The sequence below is a fragment of the Neovison vison genome, chromosome 13 (assembly GCF_020171115.1).
Source record: "Neovison vison isolate M4711 chromosome 13, ASM_NN_V1, whole genome shotgun sequence".
NCBI classification, from domain to species: Eukaryota; Metazoa; Chordata; class Mammalia; order Carnivora; family Mustelidae; genus Neogale; species Neogale vison.
In genome coordinates this window covers 9,467,332-9,485,491 of record NC_058103.1, presented here as the reverse complement: position 1 = coordinate 9,485,491, position 18,160 = coordinate 9,467,332, and the positions used below count along the sequence as shown (strand labels likewise).

Sequence of the window (18,160 nt, the reverse complement as noted above, 5' to 3'; positions counted from 1 at the left end):
GCTTAAGAGGTCTATTTTTATCAAGTTTTCATTACAGAATTTTTTTCTCTTTTAATCCTGGCATAGTTAACTTAGTGTTATATTAGGGTCAGGTATGCAATACACTGATTCAGTCATAATAAAAATTCTAAAGAGAATCCTCAAAACTGAAATGCCAAATTATACGTAAGAGTTTGATGCTTTGAGAGAAATATTTTGAACACCCATTTTTTTCCACTTCTTTATTTATTTATAAGATTTTATTTATTTATTTAGAGTGTGATGAGCAGGGGGAGGGGCAGAGAGAGAATCTCCAGCAGACTTCCGTGGAGCCGGACAGAGGTCTTGGTCTGGTGACCCTGAGCTCAGGACCCCCGGGGAAATCAAGAGTCGGATGCTCAACTGCCTGAGCCACCCACGTGCTTTCAATCACCATGTCTGATGCCAATACTCCGAGGGTGGCTTTGAGATTAAAGGCAGAAAGGAATGTGTTCAACATACATAGTATTTTAAATTTGTGGATGCTTTAGTAAAAACTTAAAATTTAGGGGGTGCCTGGGTTGCTCAGTGGGTTAAAGCCTCTGCCTTTGGCTCAGGTCATGATCCCAGGGTCCTGGGATCAAGCCCCATATTGGGCTCTCTGCTCAGCGGGGAGCCTGCTTCCTCCTCTCTCTGTCTGCCTCTCTGCCTACTTGTGATCTCTGTCAAATAAATAAATAAAATCTTTAAAAACAAAACAAAAAAACCTTAAAATTTAGGTCTACAGTTTTCATGTCTTTGGTTTAGCTATCTGATTTGTCCTCCTGCCTCTGATCTTGCCATCAACGCTGCCCACTGAGCTTCCTGAAGGGGCACAGACATGCTTTCCCATAGCCTAAGGTTTCACTCATGTTCTTGGGCTCTACTGCACACAGGAAGTCAGCTTACTGTAGGTTTGAAGAACACAGGCTCTGTATTGTTCCTGCTCCAGGTTTACTTGTAACCTTTAACAGCAGCTCTGTTCGCCATTGAATAAATAATGTGTGATAACTAAGAAAGACAACTATGCTTCCAAGGCACTGTTCCACACCAGGGGAAGGGACAGTTTACTCCCCGTCACTGGCCCACGACTCTGCCTTCGGGAAGTCTGTGAGCTCTTCTCTCTATTCCACTCAATACAGGAACAGATCAGTTTAAAGCAGGAAACGAACAGTTTTGAGATTTTCAGGGATTATCAACATTTATTTAAAAAAACAAACAAACAAACATACAAACATACCGAAACTTACTACAACATAAGCCTGAGAACAAGTGAGGTGATTTGGGAAATAATCTCTTCTCTAAGGTGAGTGCCCCAGACCAGGTCTTCTGCAACTAGGCCTGGGTTTCAGCATCCCCACACTTCCTACACATTCCTGTTCATGACACTTGTTTCTCTGATTTATCTGGAATCCACGAATCTGGGGGAGAAAAAAAAAAAGCATTCTGTAAGGAGCTGATCAATTTTGGGTCCCCCATGAGAAAATGATCACACATCCACAACATCAATGAGGCTGAAATAAACAGGTCACTGAGGAGCACTTCTGAGTAGCATTCTTGAATTTATTCCCTGTTACTAAGGTTCGACTTTCAAGCTGAATGAGTATTTCCAAGAGTACTTGCTAACAGCACTCCGGCTCATTTTCTGGTTTTAAATTTGAGAACCTCCAAAACAGAAGCAGGTCACCTTCAGCAACAATTAAAAAAAAAATTTTTTTTTTTATTTAAGTAATTTGTAGCAGTACTTAGTGTCCAACAGAAACCACTCCGTCTGTTAAACAATATCTCGACTGCGAGGCTTTCTCTTACTGTCGGTGGATAGATAACGACACGGCAGAGTCATTATCACCGTGGCAACAGTACCCAGGACTATCCGAGGAAAATTGCACATAGAACCGCTGGCCCTTGAGCAGTCATGCCTCAGCTTCCTCCGGAGTATGCTTTCTCTGCAGGTCTGGTGTGCCCCAGGGTACCACCAACCCTGCGCGGCTCCAAGACCACAGATGGTGCACGGGTTTCACCGGAGTCCCGGGCTTCCGGAACCCCTCATTCCACCAGCAGGCACACGTGCCACGTCCCAGCCACCGCTCTCCGCGGTGAGGATGCAGCAGTGAGTTCACTCCAGTGCCTGGGAGGGAAATCAGTAAACCAGAGAACGAAGGCATGCCCAGGTGCCATGCGTACAACGGGGAACAGAGGAAGCAGCGAGCCCTCTTCTGCACCCGCTTCGAGGTCCCCCCGCTGACTACCGGCTCTGGGCATCCCGCGCTGGCACCGAGCCCGGCACGCAGCAGCAGCCCAGGAAACCTCTGTCCAGCGAACCAATTTCCTCTTAGCTCCCCGTTCAACAAAGCTTTCAAGGACTTAAGAGGCCTGCCAAGCCCACGAAGCCACATACCCGGAGGGGATCACGCACACGAGGGCACCTCACACACTTTCAAGATAATAGTTATTCTGGAGAAATAACCGTGCGGTGGAGACGGGAGCCTTGGGGCCGGGTGTGGGCCTCTGCTCCCACGCGGGCTGCGGGGCAGACGGACGGCCGGGACACGCGGCCCCCGCCTCGACCCGGGAGTTCCGGCCGCGAGAACCTGGCCCCGGCCCGTCCCCACCACGCCGGCCGCTTTCGGCCACGGCCTTACGGAGGCACCAGGATCGCTCACCTAAGCTGGGAAAGGCGGACCGGACCGGCTCCAGCCCCGCCGCCATCCCAGACGCTGGAACCAGCCGCCCGGCTACCGCGTTGCCACGGCAACTCAACTACCGCCTACACCGGAACCGGAATCAGCGCCTGGATGTGACCCCTTCCCGGCGTTCCCCGGAACGCCGAAACCCGCCCACTGCCTTCCCTAGTCATCCGGGAGTATCCCAGCAGGCCCATCTACTCTCGGAGGAAGTCGTCTTCCTCCTGGTTTCGCCTCTCCTTGCCTCGGAGCGTGTCGCTGATGGACATTCCCTCTCTCCAATCAACTGACAAAGCGACAGGCGGCGACCAATAGGAAGGCCGTAGGGTGCGGCTCTACTTTAAGGACGGCCTCCAACCTGTCGGGGGGCCGGCCGAGCCACATGATTGGTAGAATCGAGTAAAGTGCGGGCTAGCATTTTCCAATCATGTGGAGCAGCTCGAAGCCGGCCCAATGAGATCCTCCGGAGGGCGGGCCGGGATGCCGCGGGCCGGGGGAAGGGGGGGGCGGGGGGCGAGCCGAGGGCCGCGGCCGTCGAGGGCTCCCACTAGCGTGTGGGGATGAGTGGATCCCTGGGCCGGGTGGCGGCGGCTCTGCTCCGCTCGGGGCGCGGCGCGGGCGGCGGCGGCCTGCGGGGCCCTGGCGTGCGGGCGGCGGGCTCGGGCGGCGGCGGGAGCGGCTCGGCGGAGCAACTGGACGCGCTGGTGAAGAAGGACAAGGTGGTGGTCTTCCTCAAGGGGACCCCGGAGCAGCCCCAGTGCGGCTTCAGCAACGCGGTGGTGCAGATCCTCCGGCTGCACGGCGTCCGCGACTACGCGGCCTACAACGTGCTGGACGACCCCCAGCTCCGGCAAGGTCAGGGTCCGCCGGGTGGGGGGCGACGGGCCGAGGCCGCTCGGCGGGGCGGGGCTGGGCGGCGCGGGCTCTGTCTGGGGGTTCGAGTGGGGTGGGGGCACCGGCTCCTGCGCTGTGTTCGGGGTCGGGTAGGGGCATCGTTGACTTGAAGTGGGTCTTGAGGATCTGGGCTTCTGGTACTCTTGTCAGCTTGGACATTGGGGAAGTTCTAGCGGTTCCGCGGTCCCCACGCGGAGCCGAGAGAGGCCTTTGGGGGCCAGATCGCTCAGGCTCGGTCCGAGGAGAGTGGGGGGGAAAGAGGGGCCTGGAGGGATCCTGTAAGAACCACTAGAAGGCAGGCACTTTGGGGGACCCGTTGAGTGAGTCGGCCTGTCTCTTGGTGCTGTTGATGGTAGAGGAAGGGCCGGAGCTGCCCTTGTCAGAGGCGGTGGGGTCAGAGGCTAGCCTGGTGCCTCAGGGCTGCGGGTGTCAGGAGCTATCCTGTGTTGCTACAAGGAGCGGGTAGACACAGCTTTTGGAGTCGTCTTCGTTGGGATCACTTGGTGTGGAAGGAAAAGGCATGAACTTTATTTTTAGATCCTTGAGGCCAGGGAGGGATTTGTGGGGGTCTAGGGCTTGGAGAGAGAGGCTTGTGCGGAGAGGGATGACGAATGACCCTTGGGCCCCAGCTAACTCCAGCGTGGATCTCAGGGAACCTGGGGCCAATCAGGGTGTGTGGCCAGATGGCAACAGGTCCCGTGGCTGGTTGCTGGCTTAGGGGTCGGAGAGAGGGCCCTGACAGCTAATAGAACCTTTTCTGCGGAACACGGTGCCAGGAGCCTTGTAAGTATCTCAGTGGGGGAGGAGGACGGGCCAGTGGAGTACATAGATCTGCTCCTTGGCCAGGGCCCTTGGTCAGAGTTGGTGGAGAAATGGGGAGGCTGTGCCTGCGCTTCCTGGAGGGTGGCTTAGTATCCTGCATTCCAGTTAGGGACCTCCAGTAGGGGTCCTGGCATCTCTCTGAGCCCTGCTGTTCTTTAGTTATAGTGTTCTGAAAACAGTTTTACCGGGCACCAGGTTCCCTGTTATTCTACATGTAGAATTCTAGAGTTTGTTATTATGTACTTAGGACTGTTATTCTGCATTTGAAATGATCAGTCCTAGTCCTCCCTCCTTGACCAGACAAGCTGGTGTGGAGGTCAGACTTGGGGCTGGAATCCCGCCGCAGCCAATCAGCCGGGCAACCCTAAGCAGGTCCCATTACTGCATTTTCTTTTTCGGTAATGGGACGATAATGAAACCAAACTTGACAAAGGTTTGATGAGGAGAAATAGAGAAAGTAAATCTTTTTAGAAAGTGCCCATCATTTTATCCGGAACACAGAAGGGACCCACTCAGCGGGAGGTATTTTATCATTGGGACTTAATGGTTCTCAGAGGAATTATATTTTCCGCAGATTTAATTCCTGGAAAACTCTCGGTTTGGATGGGTGGAAACTAGGAGGACGGAAGGCAGGTTACCATGACCCGCTCTGTGTGATGCTACCCTGTAGGAGCCTCGTGGTCCTTGTTAGTTTGCCTGCTAGAGTGTCACTGGCTGCTCGGGGCACCGGCGCCCAGGCCGTGGGCTGTGTTTTTCGTACAAGGTGGGGGGGGTGGGGGATGGCCACAGTCTTCACCCAGCGGTGGCTGCTCTGCTTCGAAGATAAGAGGAGAAACTACTCTGCAGTCTTTCAGCAGGGACCTTGCCACCAGGCAGGCTAGGAGGGCTGTTAATAAAAAGTCATGTCATTGATAGCTTGCTTAGTATAAGTTTTTGAGGGTCTTTGGTTTGTGGTTTCTATTCTGTTTATTTTCATCTTTTGTAAATTTATTTATTTATTTAATTTAGAGAGGGAACGCAGAGGGGAGGGACAGAGGAAGTTAGGACTTGAACATAGTTTTTTGGGGGACACAGTTCAACTCACAACACCAGTCTTTTTAAAGATTTATTTATCTGAGAGAGAGAGAGAGAGCGCGTGCAGGAGCGTGCATGTGCAGTGAGGAGGGGGCAGAGAGAGGGACAGAGAATTTTCTCAAGTAGACCCCCCCACCACCACCGTCTGAGTGAGCAGCCACACTCAGGGCTCGATTCCAGGACCCTGAGATCACAACCTGAGCAGTTGGTCAACTGACGGAGCCACCCAGGTGCCCTGTGTCTCCCGTTTCACCTAATTGGAGATGGGGTGTCCTGGAGTGTAGGAAGAAAGTAGGAGCAGAAGTAAGCAGGTTTACACATAGCGCTGAGGTTCCCGTCTCATATTTCAGGCTCACGTGCCGGTATTCAAGCAACAGCAACAAGAATTTAGCCCTTAAATTTTTTGAGCATTGAGTTTCATCATTTTTATTCCTAGTTTGTTTCATACCAGATTATTATCTTGGTCAATAAATGTGTTGCGTATATATTGGACATTAACACACACCTCTTTTGTGGCTTGGAACAATAAGCGTGCATGCAGTACTAACCCTCAGACTGGGGCAGGGTGGTGTGAGCTCGTTCCCGCGGTGTGGATGAGTTTAGTCACGTAAGACTCGATAGAAGCAGGAACACTCTTCATCTCTTTGCTCCCTGCACCCTTGAGTTTTACGGAGAGGAGCTGACAGGCTGTCTGATGTTTGCTTTTGCTAGTCACAGATACATCTGTGCACCTTTCCCAGAGCCAAGGTCACCGCTTGTCACTAGAGGAGCTCCTGCAAAACTGCCTTTCCTTTTCTCTTGTACCAGAGCTTTACAAAGGGCCCAGAGCCCAGGGAACACCCGCAGAAGCTGTCTTCCTGCTCTGGGGGCCGGGTCCCTGAAGTGTGATGCGGAGACAGCGTGGCCGGTGACCCAGGGAGCAGAGACGAGTGTGAGGTCTTCCTCAGGTCTTTTCTTTCTCCAGCTGACCTGGAAGAACAGAGAAGGTGTCCACGGAGGGACCGGGTCCCAGTGGACAGGTGTCAGCATACCCTAATCCTGGTCTAACAAAGAATCTCTTTCATTTCCTGTTGTAAACCTGACATGCTCATTGAAGAAACTTGGAAACGCTGAAGGCAATAAAGGGAAATTACCTGTAATTCTATATCCACCATTATTAACATTTGGATCTAGTTTCTAATCTTTTATTTTTTAAAACCGCATTTGAGATCAGGCATGTCTGGGCATAGTATTTTGCCCTCACGAAAGGAGGGAACTTGTCTTATGCCACTGCCTGAGGACCCTGTATATTGCTTATGCAGAGCAAGCTTTCAGTGATTCTTTTTTTAAAGCTTTAATTTATTAAAAAAAAAAAAAGCTTTTATTTATTTATGTTGAGAGAGAGGGAGCGCTCGTGCGCATGTGCACCAGTGGGGGGAGGGGCAGAGGGAAAGAGAATCCTAAACAGGTTCCTTGCCCAGCGCAGAGTCTGATTCAGGGCTTGATCCCAGGACCCCGAGATGCTGACCTGAGCTGAAACCAAGAGTCAGACACTTAACCAGTGGGACGCTTAACTGACTGAGCCACGCAGATGCCCCTCAGTGAATGTTTTAATGAATAAGTAAATCCTTCCTTTATATATACCTCTTTTAAACTCTGTCCCATGCTCTTAAAAACATAAACACTGTGACATTTCTGCCTGTTCACATCATCTGTAGAACGAATAGCCATTATCCTATTGTCGAGTGTTTAAGTATTTGAAACTATGCTGAGCATCAGGGAGTTTAAGCAACAGAAACAAATCTGTGACACTGGCAAATGTTAGAAGTCACAATAACAGGTGGTGTTTCTGGGCTCGTGTGGCAGATGTGTCATACGCTACAGATGAGAGTATAAAAAGGTACCAGCACAGCGGAGGAGTCACTGTCAGTACCGGGTCAAGTTGAAGGTGAACATGGCTGAAGACCCAGCTGCTTCACTCCTGGGCACACAGTCTGGAGTGGGGGTTGACAGACTTCCTTTGTAAAGGGCCAGAGAGGAAATACTTCAGTCTGTGTGGACCGCACCGTCTCCATGGCACGGATTCTGCTCTGCTGCGGTGGCGTGAAAGCGGTTGTAACGGTACCTGACAGGTGGGTGTGGCCGAGTCCCAATAAAACTTTATTTACCAAAATAAGAAGTGGACCACAGACGGCCCAAACGCCTTAGTTGGCCGCCCCTTTTCTCCAGAGAGGAAGCCCCTGCGTTTGAGTTAGAAGACAGATAAAAGGATATTCATTGACATGCTGCTTGTAATAAAGAAAAATTAGCAAGAGGGGGTCTTGGTCTCTTAGCAGACTGGATAAACAAACTGGGGTGTAAAGCCGGGTGGCGGGAAACGAAATGGTGGCTAAAACGAGCTGGATCTAGATGTTCTCCATGGGACTGTGTCCCGGAGAATGCGGTGTTTAGTCGTGAGGTAAATTGCAAAAAAAGTAACTATGGCACAGTGCCGTTTGTGTTAAAGGTGTGAGACGGTCCCCGTGTCACGGATACACGTGCAGTGTGAGTATGGTTCGTGGGCAAGGGTGACTTGCAGCCACAGGCCAGAGGCCATCTCTGCCGGTCTAGAGCCCGGCCTTCGGACTCGTAGAAACCTGGACGGAAATCCAGGCTCCACCACTTGCCAGCGCCGTGACCTTGGTCAGAGAACCTCCCTGAGCCTTGGTTTCTTCATCTGTAAAACAGAGAAAATTATGCAGTCCCTGTCGGATTTTTGCAAAGGTTAAGTGAGGCTGTGTGTGTAAAATTCTTAGAGAGTATGAAATTCAGTAACCCTTAGCTCAGCAAATGGGTGTTTTCGTGCTGCCTGGCCGCGGGATTGGTATTTTTTTCCGCCTTCGTCCCCATTGCGTGTATTTCTCAGAGGCGCGTGACGGAAGGATGGCGTACGGGACATCACGGTGGACAGAATCTGCGCTGGTGCCTGGAATTGGGGGAGTTGAACCCCATCACCAGTTAGATCTCATCTCATCTTCGCAGTAAATCGGGAAATAGTTATTTCCACTTAACAGGCAGGGAAACTGAGGTGAAGAGAGGAGCAGATTGATCTGACACTGCATTTATTTACAAGCTGGCAAGCCACAGCCCGCTGACTCGAATCCAGTGCTCTGTTCTCTCTGGCACTGGCCCCCGGCGGGTCTGCCTCTCCCTTACTCTTAGCTCAGATAATCTCCTGTGGTGCTGTCATTCTCTCTCGGAAGCCAGAGGAGGCCCTGTGAGTTGCCCGAGGCAGAGTTGATCTGCATCAGGTTCCCGAGCTGCTCCTACGGTGAAAATCTTCAGGGAAAAAGGAAACTGTAATTGTGGTGCTCCTATCCTTTGTTGTCCAAACTGGGAACGAAGTCTAATATTCTGAAACATGACGAATTTTGAAAAATCCCTTTTGAAAGTTCTGGAAGGGAACTTTCTTTTTTTTTTTTTAAGATTTTATTTATTTATTTATTTGACAGACAGAGATCACAGGTAGGCAGAGAAGCAGGCAGATAGAGAGGAAGGGAAGCAGGCCCCCTGCTGAGCAGAGAGCCCGATGTGGGACTCGATCCCAGGACCCTGAGATCATGACCTGAGCCGAAGGCAGCGGCTTAACCCACTGAGCCACCCAGGCGCCCTGGAAGGGAACTTTCTAATACCCTTATTTTTCCCTGCACTCTGGTTTGATCCTTTGGAATATTCATTTTTTTAGTGGGGCAGTAGGTGCCTGTAGAACTGATTTTATAAGACCGCCTCCTTCCTTACTCCCAATTTCTAATGTCACCCCGTTATATAACTTTGCAGTCAATATTTTTTGTCCCAAATTGAATCGTTGTCACTTGTCATCTGTAAAATATGATTACCATTAAAATCCATTCTTGGATACGATTTCCTAATTTTTCAGAGTTTCTCTCTCTGATTCTGAGTTATTTGGAGTGAAATTTGGAAGAGCTGTCATTGTATGTTACAGTTTTTGAAAATGAAAAAGCAGCCATGTTTAAACGATTACATATGAATTGATGGGATTCATTTTTCATTTTCAACTTAGGAAGAGTGGTCTTTTATTCTTGGAAGTTACTTGCTTTGTGCTATAGGAATCACTTGAATGTTTCTTTAAATATTCAAACCTGTAATCAGACCTTTAAAAATAGAAAATAGTATATTTTCAAGATGCCAGTGCTCTTTGCCTTATCAGCTGCCTATAACGCTTGTTCCCCTAAAACCAAAGAAGCAGAGGCACTGGGGTGGCTCAGTGGGTTAAAGTCTCTGCCTCCGGCTCAGGTCATGGTCTTAGGGTCCTGGGATCGAGCCCTACGTCAGGCTCTCTGGTCAGCGAGGAGCCTGCTTCTCCCTCTCTCTCTGCCTGCCCCTCTGCCTGCTTGTGATCTCTGCCTGTCGAATAAATAAATTAAAAAAATAAATAAATAAAAATAAAACCAAAGAAGCAGGGAAGTTTAATTTTGATAAACTATCCGCTAGTTGGCATCGTAGCCACGTCACATGCCATCGTGGGCTCTGAGGCCAGGTTCTCCTGAATTCTTGAAATACAAATTATTAGGCAAGAGAGCATGGCCCTGGGATCTGGAAGGTGTCTGTCTCCCTCGCACATGGCTATGTTGTGTCCCATCTTCAGGTTGGTTGGAAAGCCCACTTGTTTGGTAGTTTTAATGGTGACAGTTGATTCTGGTGACGTGTCCTCTTCCCTCTAGTCTGGACATGTGATCTGTAGTGATGTGCTGCCTAAATGAACGAGACAAGCCTAAAGCTTTGAGTGAGTGCGGGACTGTAAACGTGATTGATGAGAGCAAAGTATTCTACTTTGCAGAGATTTTAAAAAACGACATTTTAGGATTGGATGTATGTGGTTGGAGTGAACCTCAGATGGCAAATTTATTTTCATTTTTGTTGTGTCTCATAAATTTGCTGTGTTTCATTTAGGCAGTCACCGAAAGAATCATATTCGTTGTCTTGGAAGGCTTAACACAATGTATTACTAATTGAAAAAGATCCAGATAGAAAATCATGCACATAAATAGTTTATGCACACAATATAGAAGATATTTAAGAAAGTTTCCAAGAATTATGACTTCTATGCTGAGTCATCTGTGTTGCACCAAATATCAGAATTCAAGATAGAAACTTGAATTCATTGAGAAATTCTAATAAATCCAGATATTTGGTATTATAACGACATTCTGATGGTTAACGGAATTTTCTCTTTTTTAGTAACCCCCGTACCTCTAGCTGATTTATTTATTTATTTTTAAAGACATCTAAAGTGGCTTAGAAGTGTCCTTTTCTGGGGGTGTAGTGTACAGCATGATGACTCTAGTTACTAATACTGTATTGCACATTGAAAGTTTTTGAGAAACTAGGTCTCAAAAGTTCTCATCACAGGAGGAGATCTTTATAACTGCATATGGTCACTGATGGTAATGAGATTTACTGTGCTGATCAGTTTGTAATATATACAAATATCAAGTCGTCATGTTGTAGACCTGAAATGTTACGATGTCCTATGTCAATTACACCTCAAAAAAAAAAGAAGTTAAAAAAACAGTACGTTTTTTGGGCCCTATGATATTGTAACCCTTTCTCCGTAGAGGAAGTCTGGAGGAAAAAGATAAAGCCCTCCGTGGGGGGCCTTCTGTGGTGCTCTGTTTAGAGCAAAGTCACTATTTTTTTTAAGAAGGTAGTGACTTTTAAAAGAGAAGAAAACATTATTATCTTAGGACTTGTGATATGAGTCAAATGGCTGATTTTATTTGGAAAACCAGTGATCATAAGTGATAGTATCTCAAAGACCAGTTTTGGTATTTTTAGTTTATTTACACAAAAACCACCAATTGAATGATTTTTAATATGCGTAGTATTGTATTTTGTTTGAAGAATCTTTTGACTTTTCTGTTTTATTTTGTCTGCTCATTTTGCCCTTTTAAAAATACCTTCCTATCTATAGAAGTATAAAAACCAACTGTGGTCTCTAGCGGTTAATTCTCCTACGCCATGCTTTTGCTCAGCCTCTCTTTATAGCACCAACACAGGTGTTTTATGGATGGATGGGTTTTTAAAAGCGTATCTCATCTGTAGGAAGGAGGTAGAAGAACACGAAGAAAGAGTAATCTTTTGTCTTAAGCCTGAAACCACATTTTACTTCTCCTGTCTTCTTAAGACCATCAGCCTTATGGTCTGGAACTGAACAGAGTGGTCGCCCGGTTGGGGGTTCTAGGAGGTGCCACATCTCTGTGTGTCCTCACAACTGTTCGCACGGTTCTTGAGGTTCTTGTCCTTGAGGACAGGGAGGGGGTCTCTCTCACCCCGTGGCCCAGGACATGGGCATTAGCCGGGCTTCGGGCCTTTCCTTGCTTTGACTCAGTGACTGTGAATTCTGGGCCGAGCCCCATCAGCCTGCCCCACGGAGAGCCCACCCGGGGGGTTGAAGAGGGTGAAGGCTGTAGGCTGCCCTAGGAAAGAGATTGTTCTTTGGGCAAAAGGATTATTAAAAATAAAACCCAGTGATGCAGCATCTTGGTGGTGTTCCCCAACCCAGACGGGCACAAGAAGCCTGAGTGAGGCCTGCCTCACTTGGCAGACTTCCCGGGATGGACCCACGTTAGACGGTCCATTTGGAAAGGAAGGCATAGCGCTGAAGTTTTGTTGCACGGAATCCATGACTACAGAGGAAGGGGGGCCATGGCATCCACCGGTCGGGTTCTCTGTCCTCTGTCCGGGGAGAGCCTCATCTCCCCGATGCTCAGGAGAACGGTAGGAGGTGGGGGTGGAAACAGGCGGACAGTTGAGTGACTTGGGGCCACCTCACAGTTGGTGATCGGAAACGGTAGGGTTTACATAGCGGTCCGGTTTTCACTAAAGCTCCCACTCCGTGGCCGACACATGGTTCCCTGAGGATGGGAGGGGGGCGTGGTGGGGGACCCCGGGAGGAAACGGATTGCCCCATGCACAGTTCAGCTCCGAGCACCTAAGTGACGCCTGAGTGTTCTTCCCTGCAGGCATTAAGGACTACTCCAACTGGCCCACCATCCCGCAGGTGTACCTCGACGGCGAGTTCGTGGGCGGCTGTGACATCCTCCTGCAGATGCACCAAAATGGGGACCTGGTGGAGGAACTGAAAAAGCTGGGGATCCGCTCGGCCCTTTTGGATGAAAAGAAAGACCAAGACTCAAAGTGAGGGCGGCGCGGGGCCTCCCCGTGCGGCAGGGGGCTGTGGGCACTGAGAGCCGCTGCCAGCAAAGCCTTACCGAGTCTGCTGTTCACTCTCCGGACGGCCGCTGCTTGCACGGGTTCCCCCTGCTTGTCAGCAGTCGGGGGTTTGGTGTGTCTGGGGTTTGGGCTGCGAATATTCGATTGTGAACATAATTATAACCACTGCACTATAATAATTCACTGTTGTATTATGATATTGTTGTCAGCAAAATCTCGTATTGTCATCTGCTCTTTGCGTGATTCAGAAGTAAAACCAGGAGCTTTTAAATCATCATTATTCATGAATCCTCTGCAAATGTGTCAGTTGGCAAAGATAATACCTACCCCCCAATTTTTCATAGCTTCTTCTGTTAAGAAAAATGATGGCCAAGGAAGAAGATGTGGGAGCTGGGGTGCTGTTTTTTAAAAATAAACTGTCAACTGAGGGATACCGTGTGCGAGTTGTTAATTCTGAACGGCGGTAAGTCGGTCCCTCAGTCTCCTCCGGCTGCTGTGACAAAATACCAGGGACTGGCTGGCTTGTAAACAACACGTGTTTACTTCTTCAAGGTCTAGACGTCGGAAGTCCAAGCTCAAGGCTCCAGCAGATTAGGTCTCCGGCGAGGGCTGTGCCTACCTGATTCGTAGGCTCCTCTTCTCCCTGTGTCCTCGCGAGGAAGCTCTTTGGGCTCACTCTTCGAAGGGCGCAGATCCCATTCCCATCCCTCCTCATCTGCTCACCTCCCAAAGACCCCCCAAACCACCACTCTGGGGGTTAGGTGTCAGCACAGGAATGTTGAGGGCACACAGACCTTCAGTCTGCAGCAACTAAGGATGTTTAATGCCTGTGACCTTCTCTTGTCTAGAAATCAAGAGTGATTCTTACACTCTTCCATTAAATTTGACATAGAAATTGCCATCAGACTGTGGTCTCGTTTCTCGAGGGGAGGTAAGTGTTGTCAACACTGAGTGCTGTTGACGGTGCAGTTGGAGGCCTGGGTGTCGTGCCCAGAAGTGAGGTGGCTGAGGCTAGGGGTGGTAACCCCGCTCACCCACTTTGGAGGGCTGGTGTTTGGCAAGCCGCGCTGGGAGAAGTCACCGGCAGGCCTCCAAAGGGGAATCCATGCGGCATTTCTTTCTTAAGAAATACAGTTTATGATACTGTGTAGAGAAAACCCTAAAGACCACCAAAAAACTTCTAGAACTGATAAAGGAATTCAGTAAGGTCTCAGGATACAAAATCTGTTGCATTTCTGTATGCTAATAATGAAGCAGCAGAAAGAGAAGTTAAGAAAACAGGTGCCTGGGTGACTCAGTGGGTTAAGCCTCTGCCTTCGGCTCAGGTCGTGATCTCAGGGTCCTGGGATCGAGCCCCGCATTGGGCTCTGTGCTCAGCAGGGAGCCTGCTTCCCCCTCTCTCTGCCTGCCTCTTCTGCCTGCTGGTGATCTCTCTGTCAAATAAAAAAAAAAAAAGAAAGAGAAAAGAAAAAAAACCAGTCCCATTTATACTTGCACCAAAAATAAAGTACCTAGGCGTAACATTAAAGCAGGTAGGTGAAAGATACGTACTCTGAAAATTCTTGAGACGCTGATGAAAGAAATTGAAGACCTCACAAAGAAATGGAAAGACATTCCTCACTTAGGGATTAGAGAAACAAAAACAAATATTGTTAACACGCCCATGCTACCCAAAGCAACTTACAGATTTAATGCAATCCCTATCAAAGTACCAATAGCATTTTCCACAGATTTAGAACAAATAGTCCTAAATCTGTATGGAACCACAGAAGACCCCAACTAACCAAAGCGATCTTGAAAAGGAAAAAAAAAAACAAAAACTGGAGATATCACAATTGCAGATTTCAAGTTACATTACAAAGCTGTATGCAATGACAGTATGCCACTGGCATAAAAATAGAGATCAATGGAACAGAATAGGAAACCTAGAAATAAACTCACAATCATATGGTCAATTAATCTACAAGAAAGCAGTTAAAAATGTGCAATGGGAAAAATTCTCTTCAACAAATGGTGTTGGGAATACTGGGCAGCTCCATGCAGAAGAATGAAATTGGACCGCTTCCTGTCATCACACAAAAATAAACTCAAAATGGGTTAAGGCTCTAAATAGACCTGAAACCATAAAGATCCTAGGCGTGAGCACAGGCAATAATTTCTCTGACATCGGCCTTAGCAATATCTTTCTAGGTGTGTCTCCTGAAGCAAGGGAAATAAAAGCAAAAATAAACTGTTGGGACTACATCAGATTCTGCACAGCAAAGGAAGCCATCAACAAAGCTAAAAGGCAGCCTGCTGAATGGGAGGAGAACGTATTTGCAAATGACATGTCTGATAAAGGGTTAGTATTCAAAATACATAGAGAATTGCTACAATTCCATAAATAATCCAATTAAAAGATGGGCAGAAGACATGAACAGACATGTTTCCAAAGAAGACATCCTGACGGCCAGCAGACAACATGAGAAGATGCTCAACGTCACTCAACATCAGGCAGATGCAGATCAAAGCTATGATGACCCATCACTTTCCACCAGTCGGAATTCTGGCTAACATCAACAGCTCAAGAAAGAACAAATGTTGGAGAGGATGTGTAAAGAAAGGATCCCTCTTGCACTGTTGGTGGGAGTGCAAACAAGTGCAACCACTGTGGAAAACAGTATGGAGGTGCCTCTAGTTAAAGATAGAACTACCCTATGATAATCAGACTACTGGGTATTTACGCAAAGGACACAAAAACACTAATTTGAAAGAGTATATGTACCTCCGTGTTTACGGCAGCATTATTTCCGAAAGTCAAACAATGGAAGCACCCTAAGTGCCCATTGATAGATGAGTGGATAAAGATGTGTATATGCACAATAGAGTATTACTGCCATAAAAAAGAGCGAAATCTTGCCATGTACAACAACAGGGATGAATCTAGATAGCACAATGCCAAGTGAAATAGATGTGTTCGTCTATGTGTGATCTTACTATGTAGAATTTAAGAAACAAAGCGGGGCGGGGGGAGGGGCGGAATGCCTGGGTGGCTCCATCCATTAATCATCTGCCTTCAGCTTAGGTCAGGATCCCAGGGTCCTGGGGCCAAGTCCCATGTCAGGGAACCTGCTTCTCCCTCTGTCTGCTGCTCCCCCTGCTGTGAGCTCTCTCTCTCTCTCTCTTTCTCTCTCTCTCTGACAAATAAATAAAATCTTTAAACAGATTCAAGTTCCTGTGATCTAAAAAAGCAATAAGCATGCAAAACTCCATGTCCTCTCTTTAAAAAAAAACAAGGGAAGAGAAAGAAACAAAGTGGGGGTGTGGGCAGGGAGCGACAAACCAGGAAAACCACGCAACGAGCCAGACTCTGAACTATAGAGAACAAGCCGTGGTTGCCGGGGGAGGATGGGGAAAATAGGAGCAGGGGATGACGAGCACGGAGAAGTATATGGAAGGCGGATCACTGTGCTGTACACCCGGGACTCCTACAACACTGTGTGAACTATGCTGGAATTAAAAAAAAGAAGGCTTGGCACATGAGAAATAGATAAGGTCTTTACAAAAGGGATAATTGGAATCACAGAAGATACTCTTCCAATATGCAGTATCTTTGTTTTTTTAAGTTAGGATTTATTTAGTTATTAGAGCGTGAGCAGGGTGGAGCCAGGAGGGGTCGTGGCTGAGAAGCAGACTCCCCGCTGAATGTCCAGCCCAAGGCGCCTTGGGGCTCCATCTCACAACCCTGAGATCAGGACCTGAGCCAAATCAAGAGTGGGTCGCTTCACTGCCTAAGTGCCCCAAGGGCTCCTACGGCAGGACTGTGGAGGCGGAGCTGGGGGCAAGCCTTACAGGTCCTGGGCGGAAAGCCCATCCCGTCACCAGGTGCCTTTGGGTCCCCAGAGGCCTTCATCCCTCTCCAGGGCCTTAAGCCGGACGTCTCTTGGAATTGTATCTTCCCAGGGGCAGAAGTAGGAGGAAGAAAGCAGTTTTTCACAAACAGACCGGGAGTGACAAGGAAGGAGGGAGGGCTCATTCCTCAGAGCTGTTCTAGAAGCTCGTTCCCTGTGCTTGGTCTGCTTGAGTGCCTCTTGAAGAAGCGCTGAAAACAGACCGACGTAGGTAGGGCTGACCTTCTGGATTCCTGCCACCATTCCTGCCCCAGAGGTTTTGGGATCCAGAAGAAAGGAAAGAGGAAAGCGCGAGCCCCAGCCCCACTGCGGTGGAGACCGCCCCGTCGGAGTAGCGGACCGCTCCTAGCCCACCACAGAGCCAGGGGCTTTCTGGGATCGGAAAGCAGATCTTTCTCATAGAAAGGATTTTTATGACCTGAGTTCTGCCCTGCATCCCATCAATACCTTGGTGTCAGCTCTAAAATTCCATGGACACCTGGGGGGGGGGCTGGGACTCAGCCAAGTGACCTTGTTTTGCAAATGGTAGTGTGGCCACTAGAAGGAAGGAAGGCTCAAGGTCTCCCCTGAGTTGCCGTAAGGAGGCCAGGAGCCAAGGTTGCAACCTTAGCCTTTGGAGAGAGCATCGCTGACCAATCACACGGTCCCTGGATGAGTGTGCGGCCCACACAGGCCCACACAACTCTTCTTCCCATTCATCTGTGACGTGTAGTTGGTACTTAACAACTTTGCCTTTTTGGCTTTTCCTTAGATCTGCCTACACACCTGTAGGGTTCACCTGAAAAATGAAACGACGAGAAGATCATCAGGGAAACACCAGTGTAAGACACCTCCCCAGAAGAGCAGGACTGGGGGGGGCCACCGACTGAACAATCCCACTCAGACCGACGTCGTGACTCACGGTGACCTGCTGTCTGTCGCCAGAGAGCCTCAGTGTTCAAGGAATCACTGAGCTCTCCAGAAACAGAAATGCTCTCTGCAGAAGTTAATTAATACTTTTTTCCTCTATATGCTTAACGAGTCTTTACCAAGTGGAAAATTGAAGATGCTCTCTTCTGTCAGCCTGAATAATTGTAATGATCTGCATAATCAGAATTCACTGTGATGATCAGAACAGTGACACCAAAGCTCCTTGTACAAACAGCGGTGTCGCATGCCATCTGTTTTGAAATGGAAGGTCCGCTTCATAGCCTTTCAGCATAGTATGTTCGGCTTGTATCCTCGTGATTTTTTGGCTTATTGTTTCAGCTTCCAAGTGCTGTGTTAATAGACCCTTTAGAAATAGCGGAAGTTATTTTAGAAGCTTAAACGTTTGCATGATTTCAGGCAGTTTTTGCTTCCTGAATTGGTTGTTGTATAAATGTCATCACATTTCATTTAAGCAATGAGTGTTGGAGATTCTTTGGGACAGAAGGGAAATTTTAAGAAGTCTCTTGGCCTTGGGGTGCCCGGGCGGCTCAGTTGGCTGAGTGTCTGACTCTGAAATTCAGCTCAAGTCCTGATCTCAGGGTCATGAGATTGAGTCCCGAGTAGGGCCCTGCACAGGCTGTGGAGCTTGTTGGGAAATCTGTCCCTTCCCCTAAATGC

At 48.5% G+C, this 18,160-nt stretch overlaps 1 protein-coding gene, 1 long non-coding RNA gene and 1 other non-coding gene across 3 annotated transcripts; 1 reads left to right on the top strand and 2 right to left on the bottom strand.

Annotated features, from left to right (window-relative positions):
• Window positions 1-1,171: 1,171 nt before the first annotated feature.
• On the bottom strand, window positions 1,172-2,756 carry LOC122893369. Its single transcript, XR_006381623.1, has 2 exons — window positions 2,661-2,756; window positions 1,172-1,418 (listed from the first exon to the last, which is right to left on the bottom strand). It is a non-coding gene; the product is annotated as an uncharacterized LOC122893369 (long non-coding RNA).
• Window positions 1,729-2,003, bottom strand: LOC122894726. The gene has a single exon (XR_006381800.1).
• A 455-nt stretch (window positions 2,757-3,211) lies between the features above and the next one.
• On the top strand, window positions 3,212-13,114 carry GLRX5 (glutaredoxin 5). Its single transcript, XM_044231036.1, has 2 exons — window positions 3,212-3,536; window positions 12,473-13,114. The coding sequence occupies exons 1-2, from the start codon at window positions 3,242-3,244 to the stop codon at window positions 12,649-12,651; spliced, it is 474 nt and encodes a 157-aa protein (XP_044086971.1). The 5' UTR covers window positions 3,212-3,241; the 3' UTR covers window positions 12,652-13,114.
• Window positions 13,115-18,160: the final 5,046 nt, after the last annotated feature.

Excerpts from the sequence above, each read along its gene's own strand:
- GLRX5 (XM_044231036.1), top strand. The coding sequence starts at position 3,242 with ATGAGTGGATCCCTGGGCCGGGTGGCGGCGGCTCTGCTCCGCTCGGGG. Across the intron at positions 3,537-12,472 it reads CGACCCCCAGCTCCGGCAAG|GCATTAAGGACTACTCCAAC; the intron begins GTCAGGGTCCGC and ends TCTTCCCTGCAG.